The sequence below is a fragment of the Acanthochromis polyacanthus genome, chromosome 15 (assembly GCF_021347895.1).
Source record: "Acanthochromis polyacanthus isolate Apoly-LR-REF ecotype Palm Island chromosome 15, KAUST_Apoly_ChrSc, whole genome shotgun sequence".
In the NCBI taxonomy this organism is placed as follows: Eukaryota; Metazoa; Chordata; class Actinopteri; family Pomacentridae; genus Acanthochromis; species Acanthochromis polyacanthus.
Window position 1 is genome coordinate 26675971 of NC_067127.1, and position 19588 is coordinate 26695558.

General features: G+C 39.2%; 1 protein-coding gene across 5 annotated transcripts in view; it reads right to left on the reverse strand.

The window, feature by feature from the left end:
- Positions 1-18566, reverse strand: part of vrk2 (VRK serine/threonine kinase 2) — a 32175-nt gene extending 13609 nt beyond the window's left edge. For 3 of the 5 annotated variants that reach the window (XM_022206809.2, XM_022206808.2, XM_051959638.1), the window contains exons 1-10: positions 18375-18564; positions 16953-17087; positions 16459-16514; positions 14348-14417; positions 13300-13387; positions 10831-10939; positions 10497-10589; positions 10105-10237; positions 2407-2527; positions 2061-2119 (exon numbers count right to left, since the gene is read on the reverse strand). In XM_022206809.2, the coding sequence (XP_022062501.1) occupies positions 2061-2119; positions 2407-2527; positions 10105-10237; positions 10497-10589; positions 10831-10939; positions 13300-13387; positions 14348-14417; positions 16459-16514; positions 16953-17082 (859 nt within the window). In that variant the 5' untranslated portion in view covers positions 17083-17087; positions 18375-18564. Of the gene's footprint in view, positions 1-2060; positions 2120-2406; positions 2528-10104; positions 10238-10496; positions 10590-10830; positions 10940-13299; positions 13388-14347; positions 14418-16458; positions 16515-16952; positions 17088-18374 lie in introns of all 5 variants that reach the window. The other 2 variants (XM_022206810.2, XM_022206812.2) reach the window with 2 other exon arrangements.
- Between the last annotated feature and the right edge of the window lie 1022 nt (positions 18567-19588).

Consider the following 19588-nt stretch of genomic DNA (forward strand, 5'->3'; position numbering starts at 1 on the left):
ACTTTGAAAGGCATGTCAATAGGACAGCTGTTTAATTGGAAAAAAAAAAAGTTATTCTGGACCTTCAGGTAACTGAAGAGGAGACAGAGGGTTTTATTCCTGGTGGCTCTGGCAAATGAGGATTTGATATAGTCTGGAGCTTCATTTATTCTCGTCTCTATAGACCCCGGTAATCCGTTCTAAAGATTTGGTTCACATCAGACATCTTTCAGCCATGTTCAAACCAAACCAAGATTAGCCCCTTCACTCATTTCTTTAAGGAATTCCACTGCAAAACATTCAAACACGTGTCACATTTCATCATTTCCCCAATGCCTGTACCAACACACCTTTAACTAGTGTAGTCCTGAGCACTTTTATTCACTGAGACTGAGGTACTGTTCTTTGAACTGAACCAGGGCTATATAGAGTAAGTGAAATCTTGATATGTGCCTAGAATTCTTGCAATATCACTGCCCTCAAATTTAAAAAAAAAAAAAAACCCTGCAGAACTAGTATGTTTGCTATATAAGTCTGTCCTAATGCTACTGGAATTTCATGATTCTTGGAACTAAACATGGAATCAAAGCAAAATAAATCAGTCAAATTAATGTGCTGAAATTATCTTAGTTTGAACCTTAAATTTGGATACCTCTCTTTAACCCTCTGAACTCCAAGCAATTTCAGGGTGTTTTTTTTTTTTTGCTCCTGTCACATTTTTCTCAGTTTTCATAATATCATATAAAGTTCTGCACTTCTATGGAAACAGAACAAATACGGTTATAAGTATTGAGGACTCTAAATAATGGCATCTGTGGAGTACAAAACAGTCATCATCCCATAACCCCCATGAAAAAGTGAAAGGTGAATTTATATGATTATTTGTTTTACAGCAATTGAAAAGACTTTAAAAAAAAAAAAAAGCTCAACCGGCTTGGTTGTTACCACCATCGTCTTGCAGCTAGAAGATCCCCAGTAGACATACCAGCATGGGCCAAGGATCTTTCTATGTGGAGTTTGCATGTTTTCACCAGGTTCTCCGGCTTCCTCCTACTGTCCTAAGACATGCTGAGGTTAACTGATGGTTCTAAATTGTCCATAGGTGTAAATATGTCTTTGTATGTAGCTTTAAGTCAGCTGGGATAAACTCCAGCCCCTCTGCGACCCTACAGAAGATTAAGTGGTGTATAGATAATGAATGTTCTAAATAGTTTATTTTCAAAAAATGTTTTATTGAGATTTATAAAAAGATAGCATGTCAAAGATTTTAAGCTTAGATTTGATAAAATTTCCTGACTGAACTTTAATAGTTTTTGGCTCTGATCAGTGGTGTAATTTGGGCAGTTATTTTTAAAGATAAAGTGTCTTTAACATCCACTGGAACCTGACGGTTCCAAAGATTAAGCAGCTTAGATAAGTTTGAGGCTTTTTTTTTCTAATTTTATAACTTCTTCCTGATTGTCTAGCTCAAACATTAAATATCTCCGTGCAGGACTCTTGTCATGTTTTTTCTGCAAGTCACAGTGGACCTGTTGCTTTTCACTATCTTCAGCACCTACAGAATTTATAGTTCTTCTTACAGCATCATATAAACCACTTTGGGAATTTTGGCATCAATAGAGCCCATATCCATTCTTATGAAATCCCTACTATATGTCACGGTATATACATAAACAACAATGTCTTCTCCAAACACCAATACCACTGCTAAATGTGTGTTGTAGATGTAGTCCATCTTGGCCTGAACTTGTCATTACTATTACTGCAGGAACCTTTCAATTTGTTACTACTATTTTTCCTGCCATAACAATAACTATAAACATCATCTAAAATATTTTGTGTCTGCATACAAGGATACTGGTTTACAAGCGTTACTATTTGTGTGCCCTGTGCACCAAGTTTAATCTATGCTATGCCCTTTACTATGAGTCTCTATTTAAAAAAGCAGAAGACTAGACACAGGAATTCCTCTCCTCTCCTCTCCTCCAAGGTTTTGTTGTCTTACTTCCAAATTCTCACTTTAATCTGAGAAGTGTAAATGGTGTCCTGTACCTTGAAGAAGCCCTGCGGCCTTGGCTTACCTGTGCTGGCTCTGCTCGCTGACAGCTGCTGGACTGAGTCTGGCAGATTATCCATCAGTCTGAGAGAAAAGTAAAGGAAGATAAAACATTGTGGAGGGGGGAACATACAGAAATGTAAAAGATGGAGTTCAGGGTCAGATAGGAAGATGAGAAGAACACAGAAAGAGGACAGCCTGAATTAGCCTCAACAGTTACTAAAAATAGCTACACTACCGAACTGTTACTTCACTCACAGAGACTGTTGTATCCTAATATACAAATTAACAGTCTAAGTTGTTCCAAAAAGTGCAAAGTTTGGACATAACCCTCCCCTGAGGGCCACTGGTGACCACAAGTGACTACCTACCTGGCTTTGGCCTCCTGGACCTGAGTTGGATTCTTGAGGATACTGATCCAGGGGAGCGACCCACATAACCAGTGAAGAAGACAGAAACCCAAAATCTGGAGGTCACTACGTCTAGATGGAGCTACAAAGAGACAAAAAGGTGATGTGCTTCAAAATGACAATAGCATATTGAACCCGGATAGCTCAACTGGTTGATCGGGCGACACATGAACGGTAATAGGGGGTAATAATGTATATCTAGCTAGAAAAAGTTCACAAAGATTAGAAAATGAAAAACTGCAGCACAAAAGTTAGCAGTAGCTTGATTCCCAGGCAGCTTTATAGTTTTTTCTTCAAGTAACAGATATTTTCCAAGAACAGTCAAGGTTGGCCACAATTACTAAGTTAAATAAGTGATTCACAAAGTAGAATTAATCTAAAAACTTGCAGAACAGATACTAATTCAGCTCGTACACTGTGTCACCTGTCAGTGGAGCTTTACTGTTTGGTCAAGAGGCAGCCCAATGAGAACGAAAATTAGTTCAAAAGGTAGATCCCTGCTCTTGATTCACAGTCTATTTACAGATTTGGCTGAAATACAAAGGTCAGATTACAAATTGTGTGATGGGAGTATGAGGATGACAACATTAGTGAAAGATACACTATAGCTGTTAAATGATCCACCATGACAGAAAGCAGTCTGGAGTACACTCACTGACATATTTGGTAATTTCCTTAAGTGGTTTTTTTTTTAATGAAATCAGATACCTGTGATGTTTGACTTGATCCAGACACACAAAAGAAATTCTTGTCTCCCCTTGTACACACAGACTGGTTCTGAAACATTAAAATATCTGAGGCCAAATCACTACCTCATGTTACAGAAGTCAACAACGGTATACTGTTGACTCCTATGGGGACATTATTGCAGCAAAACTATTTGTCAATGCCTACAGAGAGTTGTCTGTATCTCAAGCTCTGTGTCCGAAATGAGATTTGTCAATGTGTAAAATAATTTGTCAATGCAAACTGAGATTTTTCAATTTGAACCAAAATCTACAGAAGTCAGTTTTCAAATCTGTAAAAAATATGTTAATCTGTATTAAAATGTGTACATGTAATGAGATTTGTCAATGTGTACAAAGATATTCATAGCTGAAAAGTCTCGGCTACACAAGTGCTGGAAATACAGACAAATCACCAGTTACGAGTCAAGCATCTTCACAATTGCTCTCTATTTACACATCGCTGTTAACACTAAATCAGGAAATGTAACCTGAGATTTACAGAACAACTTTAAATCACAAGGGTAGAACATGTTTATTATCAGAGGTTACAGTCTGATGTTAATTTACAGTAACTTCAGTTACAATAACGTAGGTCACTGCTTTATATCTGATATCGTCCAGATGTAGAGAAGAGTACAATCTCCATGGATTAAAAATAATCATAATAGAAAGAGTAAAAATGAACATTGTTTGCATTTGAAGTTGGTGTTCTGTCAACAGCTAAGTTGACAGAACTCTTCTATAATTGGGGTTTACGGGAAAAATAGTTTTCAGACTGCAAGTAATTTTTTCAGTTGTACTACCTGGAGACGACTGAAAAGTGACATCACAGTCAGTCAATACCAACTCCTGCACATAACATCCACTTTCAAAAACTCAAGAAAACAAATTTCAAACAAATAGCTTAAAAATGGTAGATCACCAACCAATGGGTGACATCACAGTGGCTCTGTCCATCTTTTATATATATGGTGGTGACGCCACATCCAGGTCTTTTAATACATCCATGAACATGACACACCCAAACCTTCAACTGAAGTGTTGAGAGACCAGTTGACATGGAAGGAAAAAGACTGGCATAAAAACAAAGAATATACATTTACTTTACTAACAGTGATTTTGATCCTTTTCCCTTTTTTGTTTTAAATTGTTATTTTAAAATACATTTTAAAATTATGGCACTCATACAGAATACCATTCCTGCTGGAGACTGCAATTCACAACACCACCTTCAAGAAGTATTGCGCCCAAAATATGCTTTACACCGTGGTCCTGAAATAGTAAGGAGACTTTAACGAGAGTGTGTCTGTGGTCTACAGACACAAAGGGTTTTCAGAATTAATAACCAAAAACACTTCAGTACAGGAATCCAACCAACAGAGTGAGGCATTTATTTTGTGAAGATACTACAAATTGTATGTATGAGGCCAGTGTGGACTACGACTTATTTAAGAACAAGTCAAGACTGCGTTTGTGTCCTTTTGTAATTGTGTGTGTGTCTGCATGAGTCTACATTAATCTGTGAGGTCTATCAATACTTAGCGGCCACGTCCGTCCAGAGGGGTTGAGCTCGGGGAGTTTTAGCAGTTCAATACTGTAACGGCCGCCACACGTCTCAAGAGAAATTACCTATCGACTGGCTCCATCAGAGGGGAGAAATCTCCTCCCTAAGCCACAGCAGGCATTGATCCTCCCCAGCCAACAGTCTGGTCCAAAGAGAAAGCGTGGTGCCTGGCACACAGGACCAGATTATGTGGGATGGAAGGGCAGTAATCTGATTACATGTTGACAAATTCAAGAAATATAAGTATTCGTACTGATCCTCCTTAAGTTACTTCTTCAACGTGGCCACTGAACATCAAGACGTAAGAAAACAGCAAGGACAGTCCGAACAACTGAGGAGTGCTGAAGGGACATGACTTAGTAATAAACTCTGGGGTTAGTTCAGAACACCAAACTGCTTGGACCCAGCAGGGAAGCTAAATAATCAATGAGGACGATCAGAATAGGAGAGATGGTTAAAGGCTGCATGCTTAGGATGGCGGTTGACAACTGTGATGTTAGATAATGTGTTAGCATCAGAAATCCTACGCCTGCAGTATCCTACCTTGTAAATTTTGTATGAACTGTATATTGCTTCTGCTACAGGCTTCTACCATTTTCCCTCTGTTTTTGTGTTTTTCCTCATTACAAATGAGGGTCTGTGGCCAAAATCTCACTACATGATTCGTAATTTTACCTAGAGTCAAGTATCAACAAATGTAGCACAATTCTGAGCCAAATGTGAAAGTCTATGTATAAAAATGTGAATTAATCTGTACTTCCATCCACTATTGTTATGTGAATAAAGCTGCGTGTCCACTAGATGCGTTTTCCCAGATGTGAACTTGCCACATCTGAAAATTGCACGCATGGTAGGTGGTTACTAGCAGGCCACAACATTATCAGCGTTTGAGCTTCAGCGGGCCACAATGTGGTCATGTGACAGCGCTTTCAGCTTGACAGTCCGGCAGATGCGTCGGACAAACATAGCGGCTCGGCCGCAATCTTTCTCTTCACTTCAGCGAAAAGTATTTCTGAAAGCATTTGAGGTGAGAAATAATCTGTGCAGCAGAGCTGTGGCCCACTCGGGAAAATCACCAGATCACAGCTCAAAACGCACTACATGTTACATGCTGGTGTGGTTGCAGTGCATTTCAACCTGCAATCTGGCTAGACTTGTGCTGATCTCTCCTATGTTTGTCCACATCTGCTGGACTGTCAAGCTGAAAGCGCTGTCACATGACCACGTTGTGGCCCGCTGAAGTTCGTTGTCATGCGGCAATGTTGTGGCCCGCTAGTGACCACCCACCAAGCGTGCAATCTTCAGATGCGGCGCGTTCACATACGGGAAAAAAACGCAGCTAAGGGACACGCACTTTAAGGGTTTGTGGGTCACTGAAAGATCCTTGTTCCGAGGGGCCAAAGCACAGAAATTTTGCCAGTAAATCTAGTCTGGATTGATCTTTCATGGCTACTCTTCAACCAAACAAGTAAGCACAAATCTGCTGTGAAAACAGCATGAACTGTCAGCTATACATTAGCTCCAAATGTGAAACTGTCATTGTTCCACTTCATCTCAACAACTCTGATAATAAGAGTTAGATCTGTTTGCCCTTGTGGGTGTAAAGTAAGCATTAAGTTGGTGTTACGGTGAGGCTTCCTATTGTTGTAAATAATTACACAGAGCTTCATTGCGACTGAGAGCCTGTTGAAGGAGAATAAAGATGAAAAATACATGCAATACTGACACCGGAAAAAATGTTGCAACTCCCAGAGCGCCATAATGGATTAACAATTAAAAAGATCAACAACTACATTAAGCGTTGCTGCCCTCTGTGCGTGCTCTGGGCACGTTATCGCAGCTTATAATAGCGTTTGTGTGTCTGCTCTTCTGTATTTAATGTGTTTTGCCCTCATATAAGGAATGGCACAGTAAAGCACAGGGAAATCTGCATGTGTGTACACACACACACACACAAACAACTCTCAAAGGCAGTCTGGACATACACGATACATAAATACACACAATGCAGACATTCTCTACATGCTTTAGACAGGGAGGTGAGGAAGCGACGGTGTTGTTAATTATCTCCCATTGTTATTCAGATTCCCTAAAGTGTGCTGCAGTGTCACACTCTTAACCCTTCTGCTTCACAGTCTTGTTGTTTGGAGACGGTCTTCTGTCCGCTGTCCGCCCACTGAATGGCAGTAATTACACCGTTTAGCTGTGGGTTCATAGCATTACCATTCGCAAGCTGTGGTCGTCAAACCTCACCATGGCAACCTGTCAACATCTTTGTGGAGATGGATGCCATCAGGTCAGTGAAGGGCAGATAAGGGTCTGGTTTTTGGTCATAATCTCAGTGTGCAGTGGAAAGTGCTCTAACACTTGCCTGTTCTATCTGTGTGCCTAAGCAGGGTTTAAAGATGACAACATCAAGAAATATACACACTGTGAGATTTGTTCAGACCTTTGGAGGACAACTGTAATATAGTCATGGGCCTGTGTTTTTGACAATGATTATCATTGTCTCTGTTAGGCTTGCAGCACTCTTCTAGCTTCAATATGAGCCCAAGATGGATGAATAATTCTAACATTTTATGTTGCTTCATGTACAATGGACTAAAAGCAAACCACCATTTGTACAGTTTGGCCTTTGGCTGCTCCGTTCCCCTCCCAAAATACTATTAAAATTGACAGGCTTTCCATTTGATAGTTATTGCTGACAGGACACTTTTTGCCCCTCTTTCATTTATCGATCATGTTGATAGAAACTCTGCCGTGGCGATTAGGCAGTCGGAGCTGTGCTAACTCACAATATCGAACTGGTGGGTAGTGGAATTGGTCGGCGTGGAGCTCATAGAGGTTATCTGTGGCTCAGTCCTCGCTCTAACTAAACATCAAAGCCCTTAATTAATGGGGGGATGAATACACGATGCAGGTTATGACTTCAGCTAATTAGGGAATTGTTAAACAGAGATGGTGCCGGGGAATTCAGCAGAGGCCGTGGATGGAGAATCGATGGTCAATGAAGAGAGGGAGCATGTAGGCAATTTGCCAGTTAATGTGTTCCCAATATCAGGTAAGGGAGGCAGAGGGTGGAGTGGCAGAGACTTTTACATGTATTGACAAAGGCTGAAAACTGAAAGAACAGAGCTTATAGTAGGATTAATAAAGATATTGTAAAGTACTTTGTTAATACCAGTCATTCTTTCTACATGTAGTAAGCAGTAAAATCAGATATCTGAAATATACAAATCAAGTCAAGTCAATATATTTGTTCTAGTACTTGTGTGTAAGTTAATTGTCAGTGGGTTTTTTTCCTGGCAGCAGACCGAGAAGGACATATCTGCCAAGGTAACTGAGGGAAAAACTGAGAACTTACGGCTAAAACAACACTGTATGTTACAGGTCTCATATTTTCTTGTGAATTTCCTGGAAAGATTCACAAAAAATTTCAATTTGAAATGCAATCAATTACAAAAACCATGGACAAACATCGACTAAGACATTCATTTTTTTAAGAACATTTTTGAAAATTATTAAGTAACTGAAAATAGGTTATAATTTCACAACAAACATACTAGCTTTTATTAGTTAACAAAGTTTCTTACATACAATTAAGAAAGGATAAAGTGCCACACCGTGTCACAATATTTAACAGGTCTGGTGTTTTGAAATTAGCCAGAAATATGTAGAAATATGTTGTCAGTGCAGTTTTATGGAATGCTGTGTGTTTTAGTGTCAGTTTAAACCTGAAAACCAAGTAATTTCCAATGCAGTGGAATACATACATGTAAGGATCCAATTCAACCAATATGCACATAAATGTCCTTGGAAATATTATTCAAATGAAAGACTTAAGAATCCAAATTATGACTTTCTAAATAATCGATGGATACTAACATCAGAAATGCAAAAGCTCTGGATGAAAATAACAGGAATTTAAATGGCAACTGGCAAACTCTATCTAGTCATGTAAGACTGTTTACAATCATCATAAGGTTCAGAACAGCCACTATATGGACCGTACGGTGGGACTGAACAAATATGGGATACCGTGATTTAGCAATCCAGATAAGTAGTCAATATTGATATACAGAAAAAAGACAGGGGGACATTATCTCAAAACTGTCCTGTATGTGGATATAGGCATGTGTGGATGACTTGCTTAAGGATAACATAATTATTGCCTCTCTGATAAGCCAATTACAGTCCCTCTTACAGCAGTTTAGGTACCTGGTGATATCTCTTTTTCCACTTCTCTTAACTAGGCCAATAATAATTAGAATCTGGGCTTAAGTTATTCAGAGTACAAAGCAAAGTTGTGTGGAAAATGGCTGTAGATTTAATTTGTACAGGGCTACTGTCAATTCAACCGAAGAGAAGAAAAAACATTTTACTTTGAATTGTGTAGTCAATAAAAGTTTCTAGCCAATGTAGAGATGTGGTGGTCCTTCTTAGAACTTATGGTGTGACTTAGTCATTTCAGCTCTTTCTTATCATCAGTCACGGTTTGCATAAAGTGCAATATATTGATCAGTTTCTGGGTTTGCTGATGAACTAAAAGATAACTGTGAATAATGATGGAATAACTGCGAACAATTGCTTGCCTTGTCAACACTTGACATACTTGAAACTGACCTAAATGTAGGCATGTGACAAATTAAAGGAAAGTTGCTCTCTACCGCCATCATGAAAATACTTAGTGAGGAAATGTCTTTTGGAAGACTGGTGTTCAACACTTCAGTAGAGTTCCAGACACTTGGAGAATCAATAAAAAATGCACATTAAAGCTGTTGTGATGGCACACATTTCATATTAGCTTTGTCCTTTAATTTGTTACCTGTTTGTATGTCATTGACTATCAGCCTGTCCACTGACCCACCTCAAGACCTGCTGGATATTTAGCTGAGTCTCAGAACTTTGGTCAGCTGGCGAAAACCACAGAGTCTGTACCACGGGCAAGTTGCATGCAAGAAGAATCGCTTTGTAACTGGTCTGGTCTAACCGCATTAGCTCCAATATTTTTTTAGTCAAGTTGCTGATTGATCATTTTGTGGGACATAATGTCTTATGAACAAATGTCAAACACAGCTGTGCATTTTACCAGACAGGAGTTGTTGCACACCAACTAGCATAGTCCCTGGACATATGCATTTTTCGATGATGTTTAGCTTTATGGCCAAAATCCACTGTTCCAAAATGTTTCAATTCTCTATTGCTTGGAAAGCTTGCTGCAGCACATCATCTCTGTCGATCAACTAGATTGTCATACATACAGTTCAAACAACATGATCATTAATGTGATCACCACATATGTAGAAATCCACAGTCAGGCCTTTCATTTCCTCTTGTGTTTATCTGCTTATGAACTGGAACTCTTACCAAGTCCTTTGTGGGCATCAAGGCTGGTATACTCGATTGTTCCATCATGGCACCTCTTAGGGTTTTCCTTGTATTCTTTGTGGGCTCCATCAGGACAATATCTGTAGGACAGCCCATAATCTGCAAGGTAGACCTACAGCACAGAACAGACCACACGCACACACTATAATTATAAAGCTATTCAGAAAAAAAGCGCATTTGTCCTGCCTTCTTAGAGGCATAAACCTCATTAAAATGGACAGCTGATAACTGATCATTTACATTATTAATGAAAATAGCACACAGAAGGAAAACCCTTAATTGCCTGCAAAAAGTTTGAATTCTATACAACTGAGCAGACTTCACTCGTGTGCACATGCAGGATAATTTCTAGAGATGTGCGGTGGACTAACCTGTTCAGGATCTCTGTAACCCCGCATGAGGTTGGCAGCTTTAATGTCTGCATGGACATACTCATTCTCATGAATATACTGCAGAACATCCACCTGGCACAGCAGTCAAAAACACACAAAACAAGAATGACAATTATGATGAGCAGACTAATGAAAAGAAGTGAGTACACATATCAAAAAGGTTCACTTGATGGAAAAGAGGGATTATTATCTGCTAAACTTGCATTTGAATGCAAATTTGCTGGCTGAGCAGCTGGTGCTATAGCTCCATCCACCTACTTTATCCAATAATCAATGGACAGAAAAAGATCATGTTCGGTGAAGATTATCTCACCAGTCGTTGGCCGAGCTGCAGTACAGTGGCCTTCTTCAGTCGGCCTCCATTGTGCTCACAGACCTTCTGAAGATCCATGCCCAGTCGGTCCATGGCCATGAAACGATAACTGAGCAGGAGACGTAAAGCTCAGTTCCTTTTTTTTTTTACTCATTCTGACACAACCCTGTCTACTAATACCTAATATGCAGACTGCTTTTTGCCCTAAGAGTGCTACAAACTCCAAAGTAGAAGGTCTTACTCTGACATTTAGTATCCAAAACTTACATGTTTTTTTTGTTTTTTTTTAAACTTGCAATAAATGCTATAATGGAATTTCATTAGACATATTCTGAGGCATAAAGGGATGTTTATTTGACCAATAAGACGCATCTTAAAACACACTTTTGTTCCCTGGCTTTCGATCCAGCATGAGACACTCTTTTATTTATGTTTAGTGCCTTTGTTGTGTGTTTCGGATTTTATTTGTTTTTTAGTGCCTTTTATTTTGTGATTCTATTTGTTTTTAGTGCTTTTATTATGTATCTCTGATTTTATTTGTTTTTAGTGCATCGATAGTGTATTTTATTTGCTTTTAGTGCTGATTTTATTTGCCTTGTCCTGTGTACATGTATGTACAGCACTTTGGGTCAATCAGTGATTGGTAAAAGTGCTATACAAATAAAGCTGGATGGGATTGGACTGGAATAAAATCTAAGTGACATAGAGACCTATCCTTTTCATAATACTCACAAACAAAAACCTAAGAATACATAACATTGTTGACATCATGGTAGAAAAGAGGCTAGCATTACAGCATTTCGGCCAAAAATCCAAAATAATCCTTCAGTATCACGTAATTCAAGTGGTCTGAGAGGAAACGAGACATCTCCACCACCTCCTGGTTCCATTTTCAGACTTGTAAATGTAAATGGTTGTATTTATATAGCGCTTTTATCCAAAGCGCTTTACATGATATGTCACATTTACCCATTCACACACACACTGATGGCAGAAGCTGCCATGCAAGGCGCTAACCACGAGCAATTAGGGGTTAGGTGTCTTGCTCAGGGACACCTTGACATGAGCACGACGGGCCGAGGATCGAACCGGCAACCTTCCAGTTACAAGACGGCCACTCTACCCACTGAGCCATGCCGCCCCCTGGACTTAACAAAATTTAGCCAGTGACAGGAGATTTTACTCAATCACAGTTTTTTCTTCACCAAGGACAGTCAAAATAAGAAATGTTGACTTTTGGCTTGAGTACCTTTCTATGTTGGACGCTCATGCTAAACTAGTGGGAGGGGCTTAGAACAGAAAAAAGAGAGGGAAAAGCTGCAGGAGGATGGTTGCATGTTGTCAAATACTGCTTTATTAATTGTCTTTTCCAGATTGCTGCAGGCTGCAACTTTGTGTCAATCAGGCTAACAACAACAACAGAAAATGCTAAAATACTGACACACTAAGGAAGTGAATACAAATTGGAAGACACAAAGTAGACATTATTTTGAACTACTGGAGTTTGAGACAATTCTGTCCAACATCTAAGGCCAATGTACAGATGCTTTTGGTTAGGCGGGTCTGGAAAAGCTTAAATGAAAGTGTCATGAATTAGACGCGTCACGTCAAAAAGTGACAAAGCAGTGACGAAGACAAAGAAAGCTGTAGACAACTTACAATGTGTGAAATAGGCTATGCTGTGATTGCTAGTCCACGTTCTCTTTCACTCTCTCAATCACTCACACACTGAAATACTGGAGAGGGCAGGTCCTCTTGTGCACTTAATCAAGATAACTGTATAAAACAGGTGAAGAATTCAAAATGACACTATTATGGTTAAGGCAGTATATATACACACACACACACGTGTATGTATATATATATATATATATATATATATATATATATATATACATATATATATATATATATTCCAATACGTTCCAATTGCACAATATATATTTAAATGATCATCTGATTACAATTTGTTGTTTTTCACAGTAATCAGAGTAGATGAGCCAGAGTGGTGACGTGATTAAGTACGCTGGTGTTCCAATTGCACATTAAGAATGCTCCTGTTCTTGAGAGTCCGTACGTCCAAGTAAGAATGGCCAGCACAGTTTGTTCGCCGCCAAAGACAGGCCAATGTTAAAACAACAGTTCAGCTACTTAGTTTCGGTTAGGCAGACCTTTTCCTACCATGAAACCTGGATTTAAAGCACAGAAGTGAACTTTACAGAGAGTATTGGCAACGTTTTTTGTCTATGACATCACAACTTCAAAATCTTAATGAGAGCAACATTCTCAAGTTGAATAATGATGCATCATATGGTAGTACTTATTAGAAAGGTCTGATTGGGTTCCAGCTAACCCACAGAAACGTAGTAATATAGAGACAAATGCTGATGTTTTTACACTCAAAAAAGGAATTGACCTGATGCAACTGTCTAATAACATGCTAGCTACAAATATTAGTTATGTCCGTACCTGAGGTCATTATATTCTGCAAGTCCAGAGCCCCAGTATGTCGGGATGCCAAGAAAGTCCAGTTTCTTGTTTTTCTTCCATCTTTGCACTGAAACAAAATTACAGAAGGAAAAAATTATGTGAATGTGTCATTTTCATTATTGAGGTACTCACATTTGGGTGTTTACACCTGAAAAGCCTGGGCAGAAAGAAGTCAGACCACTAACTACAGGAAAACTCATAACTGCACTGGCTGTTTTGACAAAGCAGAAACCCTGGCAACATGGACCACCTATTTGTACTGACATAAGTTTGAGGGGGGTGGCAGGTAACTACAAAAACTTTTGATGTTATTTCTCCCTACAATTTCAGAGTATTATGCTTGTCTAGCCTTGACCAATAGCCCCTGCCTCTCTTGGGGAGTCTGAACACTCTAGAAAAAGTTAGCAAATGTTTTGTCCAAAAATCAGATTTGTTCTTGTGAGGGTAACAATGCATGTTTACAAATATCTATCTTAAAGTACTGAAACTACAAACACACAACTGTAAATACATGCACATGTGTGCGTGCACGCATGCAGGGGCACACACACACACACACACACACACACACACACACACACACACACACACACACACACACACACACACACACACACACACACACACACACACACACACACACACACACACACACACACACACACACACACACACACACACACACACACACCAGACAAAGCAATGGGCCTGGCTCAGGGCTTGATGGCGTCTGGCCTGACTGGCTCTCAACCAGGCTGGCAGGTGGTCAGGGGCTCAGCAGAGGCCCGGGCATCATTACATGTGAGTGGCTTCCTCTCCCTTGCTCCTTTCCAAACGAAGGCGTTAGAGAACTCAGACAAGCACGGAGAGGGGGGTCCAACTGCCACTGAGGTGCATGTTTGCTTTGGCTTATTATTAATTACAGTGCGGCAGGCAGCAAAGCCTCTGTGTCTGCAGCCACTTCATCAGTCAAATGCACTTGTGCTCCAGTGAGCTGCCGGGACTCTGGACGGGTGGTGCTACTTACTGCTTTCTGGTTTGGCTGCCCTCTGGTAGAACTTGAGCTCTGAGAACAGGGGGCCATTCTTCTGGTACTCCTGCATGTACAAGTGCACAGTATTAACCATTTCATTATCACTGGCTACAGCTGTAGCTGGTAACTGTCTGTGTCTAATTCACAATATAAAACTGTGATAAGACGTACTGTCTCAACCAATGAGCATCATGTCACTTGGCCAAATACAACTGCCTGGGTAATATGTTCCTTTTTAAAGCTTTCAAAGGCAAAATGACATAAATGCTGGCATGAAACATGGCAAACTAGAGGAAATTCTGTTTTATTTAAGAGGTGTGAAAGGAGAAATTGTCTTCTCTCAGTGTCTTGTTTTTCCACCTTTTTAGTAAGAGTGCAAATTACTACACTGAAGAAAAGAGTTTCATACTGGACTGTCACATCTGCTAACAGTAATAGTGGACATTAGTTGTACTGTCAGGATTAAACGTTGCGGATACAGTCTACCTGGCAGTTTTCCATCACAATCATTTTTGTCCTTTTATGCAGATCATTTAGGTAATGATCATGGAGCTCAGTTTATCCGTGGTTAGCCTTTGTGTTCATGACAACTTCATGACAATGGGAACCTGCATTGAACACTCCATGTATGAGACTAACATCCAGTTCTAGTTTCTAAAAGTGGGCTGCACAGTGGAATAGTGGTTAGCACTTTCGCCTTACAGCAAGAAGATCCCCAGGATCTTTCTGCATGGAGTTTGCATGTTCTCACATTTGATCTTGTTTGTATAATACGTACAAAAACTAAGCATGACAAACGTAATTTGCAGCTTTATGGGGCGCTATGTGATGTTTCCTGGTGTAAACAGCATCTTTTGAAAATGATGCTGTTACTGCGAGTTTGCTCTGGAACTAGCAGAGACTTAAGAAAGTTTTTTAACTTTCTATTTTTACGTTTTTAATTTTAACTCTCAATTATAAAGTTTTTATTCTATGGAGGTTTCATATTTGTGAAACCTCCCAAATGTTTCTGACACTGTTTCTACCACATCCTTTGCCTGTAATGGACTACTCTTTATATGTTCTCACCTGATCTGGTCTTAAGCCCTGTGATTGGTTAAAGTCTCCCATCAGAAGCTTCTAAAGCCTGAAGACAGGCTTTACACCTCCAAGAGGAGGTGTAAGTGTCCAGTTTCCCTTCTGAAAACTTGAATTTAGCAAGCATTTAACAAAGAAAGTTGAAAACCTCCTTTGTGATATCTGTTATCTCTGAGTGTTCTACTTTTTGTCAAGCTGACTTGCACAACAAAAGTCTGATGATGTCAAACTGCCTTCGTAGTTCAGTCCTCTGATCTGCTAAAGGACGTGAACACTAGAAAAGCTGCACCAGTGAAAATAGAAGCATCCAGACAAATTTAAAATCTGCTTATAATTTATTGAATATAGGTCTGGGTCCGTATAGGAATAAGTCTGGGTCCGGACTCAGACCGCGGTCTGTCAGTTAGTGACCTGCGGTCTAGTATGTAGTGGATTAAATGAAGCCTTAATTCAGACAATTTTTCCTTGAGGAATTTCAGTAATCGAATTACTCAAATAACACAAGGAATCGTTTCAGCCCAACAAGTGATGAAAATATACTACTTTGAATCTGAATATAAAATTGCCTAAACTAAATTTAAAATTTATGATTACCACAAACCAGCTACGGCAAGTGGAAATGGACAACAACACCTAGCAACCAGTCAGCATGCAATACATTTATGCCAGCTGAGGACCCTTTACTGCCCACAAATTGAAGTGCAAAGGTTGGAGGAACAATCACATCAACTAAGGTTCCAGTCAGCTCCACTGTCAAATGTTACTTCTGGTCATCATTTGTGAAAATTTTTTACATGATTTCTCACAGTGGCTAAGTCACGTGATGTTTTGTGAAGTTGAAACTAAAAAAAGGGGGAAACATTACTTTTCTGTAAACAAGTTACCCATCCATTCTTGTCTTTAACCATGGTAACAACTGTTCTCTGCTTCCAACAGAGAAGCGCGGTAAGGACATCCTGCGTTACATTAAAATTTCAAAAAGCATTTCTGTGTCCCTGAAGACGTATAGGCAGCACAAATATACTCACCACTTTTATGACAAAGTCAGTGTCCATTGCAACAGGTCTGTCTATGTCCTTGGAGGCTTAAAGATGGCAGAAGACAGACAGGGAAGATGAGACAACATGCAGGCTCCAAAGTATATATATGTTATGTAGGTCACTTGGAGTTTTCAAATATATCCAAGACTAGAAAGTCATTTACAAAATACTGTACTTGGGACTAATAGATTTGTAAATCTAAGGAACTACAGCTGATTGGACGACAAATGTCAATTAATGGGGTAGGGAACATTTGCAGTACATGCCATGCACTGACATTTTTCTAGCAATCGGGGCAAACAGCTTTCACAACAAAGAAACAGATCAATCAGAGTGTCCCCCAGAAACAATCTGTGTATGTGGAGCAAAAACACAGGGACTTCTTAAAACCAGTCTGCTACATGTACATAGCTAAGTGATGAAGTGTGAATATACAGGGCGTGTGTGTATCGGCATGTCATTACACACAACGTGCTCATTACCAAGATAGATCAGTCCAAATCCACCTTGACCGATGATTGTCCCCAGCTTCCATTTTTTCTTCTCGGTGTCTGTCAGTATGAAGCCATCTGGGAGTGGTTTAGGTAATGCATTCTTTTTTGGAGGAGCCATTAAAACTAAGAATGTTTCAGAAAACATGTAAATATATTATAAAATATTATAAAAATCCATCTATACACTGAGACAAAACACAAAAGAGAAATTACATGATGTGCCCTGGCAGTGGTCACAAACATCAGAACAAAGCTGTATTCTTGAAATATGTTTGGGAGATAACAATGTAATAGATGAAGTAACAGTGATTGTGCAATTTCTTCTTTCGATTCTGTCTAATATGAAAACAAAACTGAAACAACACCCAGTCTCTCTGGCACAAAGCTGCCCTGTGCTACTCAAGTTATCTAACGGATAAATGAGAGACAACATCCACAAATGTCTTTTTTTTTTAAATTTCAGCTTTAAAAATCTGATGTATGATTGAGTTGTATGAGTTGTTAGGAATTAAAGCACAGTTCTTCCCCACTGTGAATTGTGGTATTTTTAGTCATCTTTTTAATCTCAGATTTAATTTGTGACAGCCTGAACAATCAAAAACAAATTCTTTCAAAAGACCATACCACAAACCCAGGTCACAAAGTGGATGCAACCAAAGTGAATCCATGATCCATGATCGCTGACAGACAAGCCAGAGGGCTTGTAAATAATGCTTGAACATGCTTATGAAATGACCTGTGGACAGCACAACTTTGTCAGATTTAAATCTATAGACTGTATCTATATGCATGTCTATATCATGGCTCCATATGAAGAATTTCCAGAAGAAGTAAAAAATTCTGATTGTAAAAGAAAATATCAGTGACCACTAAAAATCAGTAGAAACAGAGTTGCAGCAGTAATCTGGAGAACGAGCTATAGTACAACTAACCAGAGCTGCAGGGGTCATTCTCCTAAAACAACACCACAGACATACAGACTTGGCTCAAGGATTATAAATGGAAATGAGAGAGGTTTTAGTGACAGCTCAGAAAGTGTGAAGGGCATACATATCATTAGCCTCTATGTCCGGTGAGAAGAAGAAAACATAATACGTTGAAGTAATATTGCACAAAGGCGTGTTCACTTCTGCTGTTAACTGTGCGGTAGTTTTGAGCAGTCAGTTTAAAGCATGTCTATTCTGGCTATGTAGTTTTGCTTGTTAGCACTTTGTTGAGGTTAGCTAGTCAGATAAAGCACAACAAGTACAGCAGGATGTAACACAACAAAACTGTCTGATACACTGCAGTCAGGTTTACACAACTCTGGTGAGCAACAGACAAACATTGGGACGACTAACGGCACAGCATGAACTACCTGGCTAATAAGCAGCTAACTTAGCTAGTAAGGCGGCCTGAAGTATCACTTACAAGCGAAAATACGCAACGACTTCTGAAGCCGTATGTCGTCGGGCCCTTTGTTCAGAAACACATCGATAAGCTCTTGTAATTAATATCGTAGTGTTCTTGAAATGTCACCCTTCTTCCTCGGTGATCCTCCACAGTGAAACAGAAACAACAACCGCTTCACTTCCTGAAAATTGTCCCTCCCGCTACGCCGTACAGCCAATAGCAGGCAAGGAAAAGTTTCTCAACAACCAATAGCCAATAGGGAGACAGAAGAGGTGGGAACATGCGGTATTATGGACTCAGCTGACAAATCAACAAGCTGGAACCAGGATTATGAAGCTGAAATCACGAGTGTCACTTAAAACCTGACATGTTCATTTTCATCTGAAGTTTGTATAAACTAAAGACTTACAATTTTCCAAAATTAATTCTTGTTGTTCTTTTTTAACATACAATTATTTTCTGCTTTTTTTTAATTCGGTGATTTGTTATTTACTATTGTGTCATCTTGTTGCTGAGTCTGTACAGTATTAGTCTGAGGTATGCCTCAGTCAGTATGATATTTATTATGTTGTGTATATGTCACGAATTTTAGATGATATGCAATTTCATTTTAATTTTTTAAGATAAACAAAGATAAACTTTATTGATCCCACAGTGGGGAAAGTTCACCATGGACAACACAAAAAATATACCATCTGTTTGGGCTAACTAACTCATTTACAGTCCCTTTTTATTTTGATCAGTGCTGTCCATGTCAGATAAATGAAGTGAAATATTATTCTTTATCATTAAGATTAAAAAAAAATGAAGACAGCCTGTGAAGCAGCTGATAAAAGCAGATCAGCTAAAACAGAAAGAATGCAGGGATTAATGTGTAGTAAGAAAAATCGTGATGCCAGCATGTCAAAGCACTATAATTATAAATGTGGAAGACAGTGCACCCCAGGGATTTACAAAATAACTCACTGGATGATTAAAGGTGTATGAAAAATGTTGCTGTTACAGAGAATGATGCTATTTTCCCCGATGTTTTGTGACATTTTTTACATTTTTCTTATGAAATATTGTCACTACATATGAGAACAACTGCCGTTATTTGCACTTTCCACATTTCATGTCCATATCCAACTTGTGATGAGGGATCACAGGTAGACACTGCGATTTAAGAAATCAAAAGCCAAAACAAGATTGGAAACAAACGTCATAGTGTGGCAAGTGCAGAAGTTGCCCGT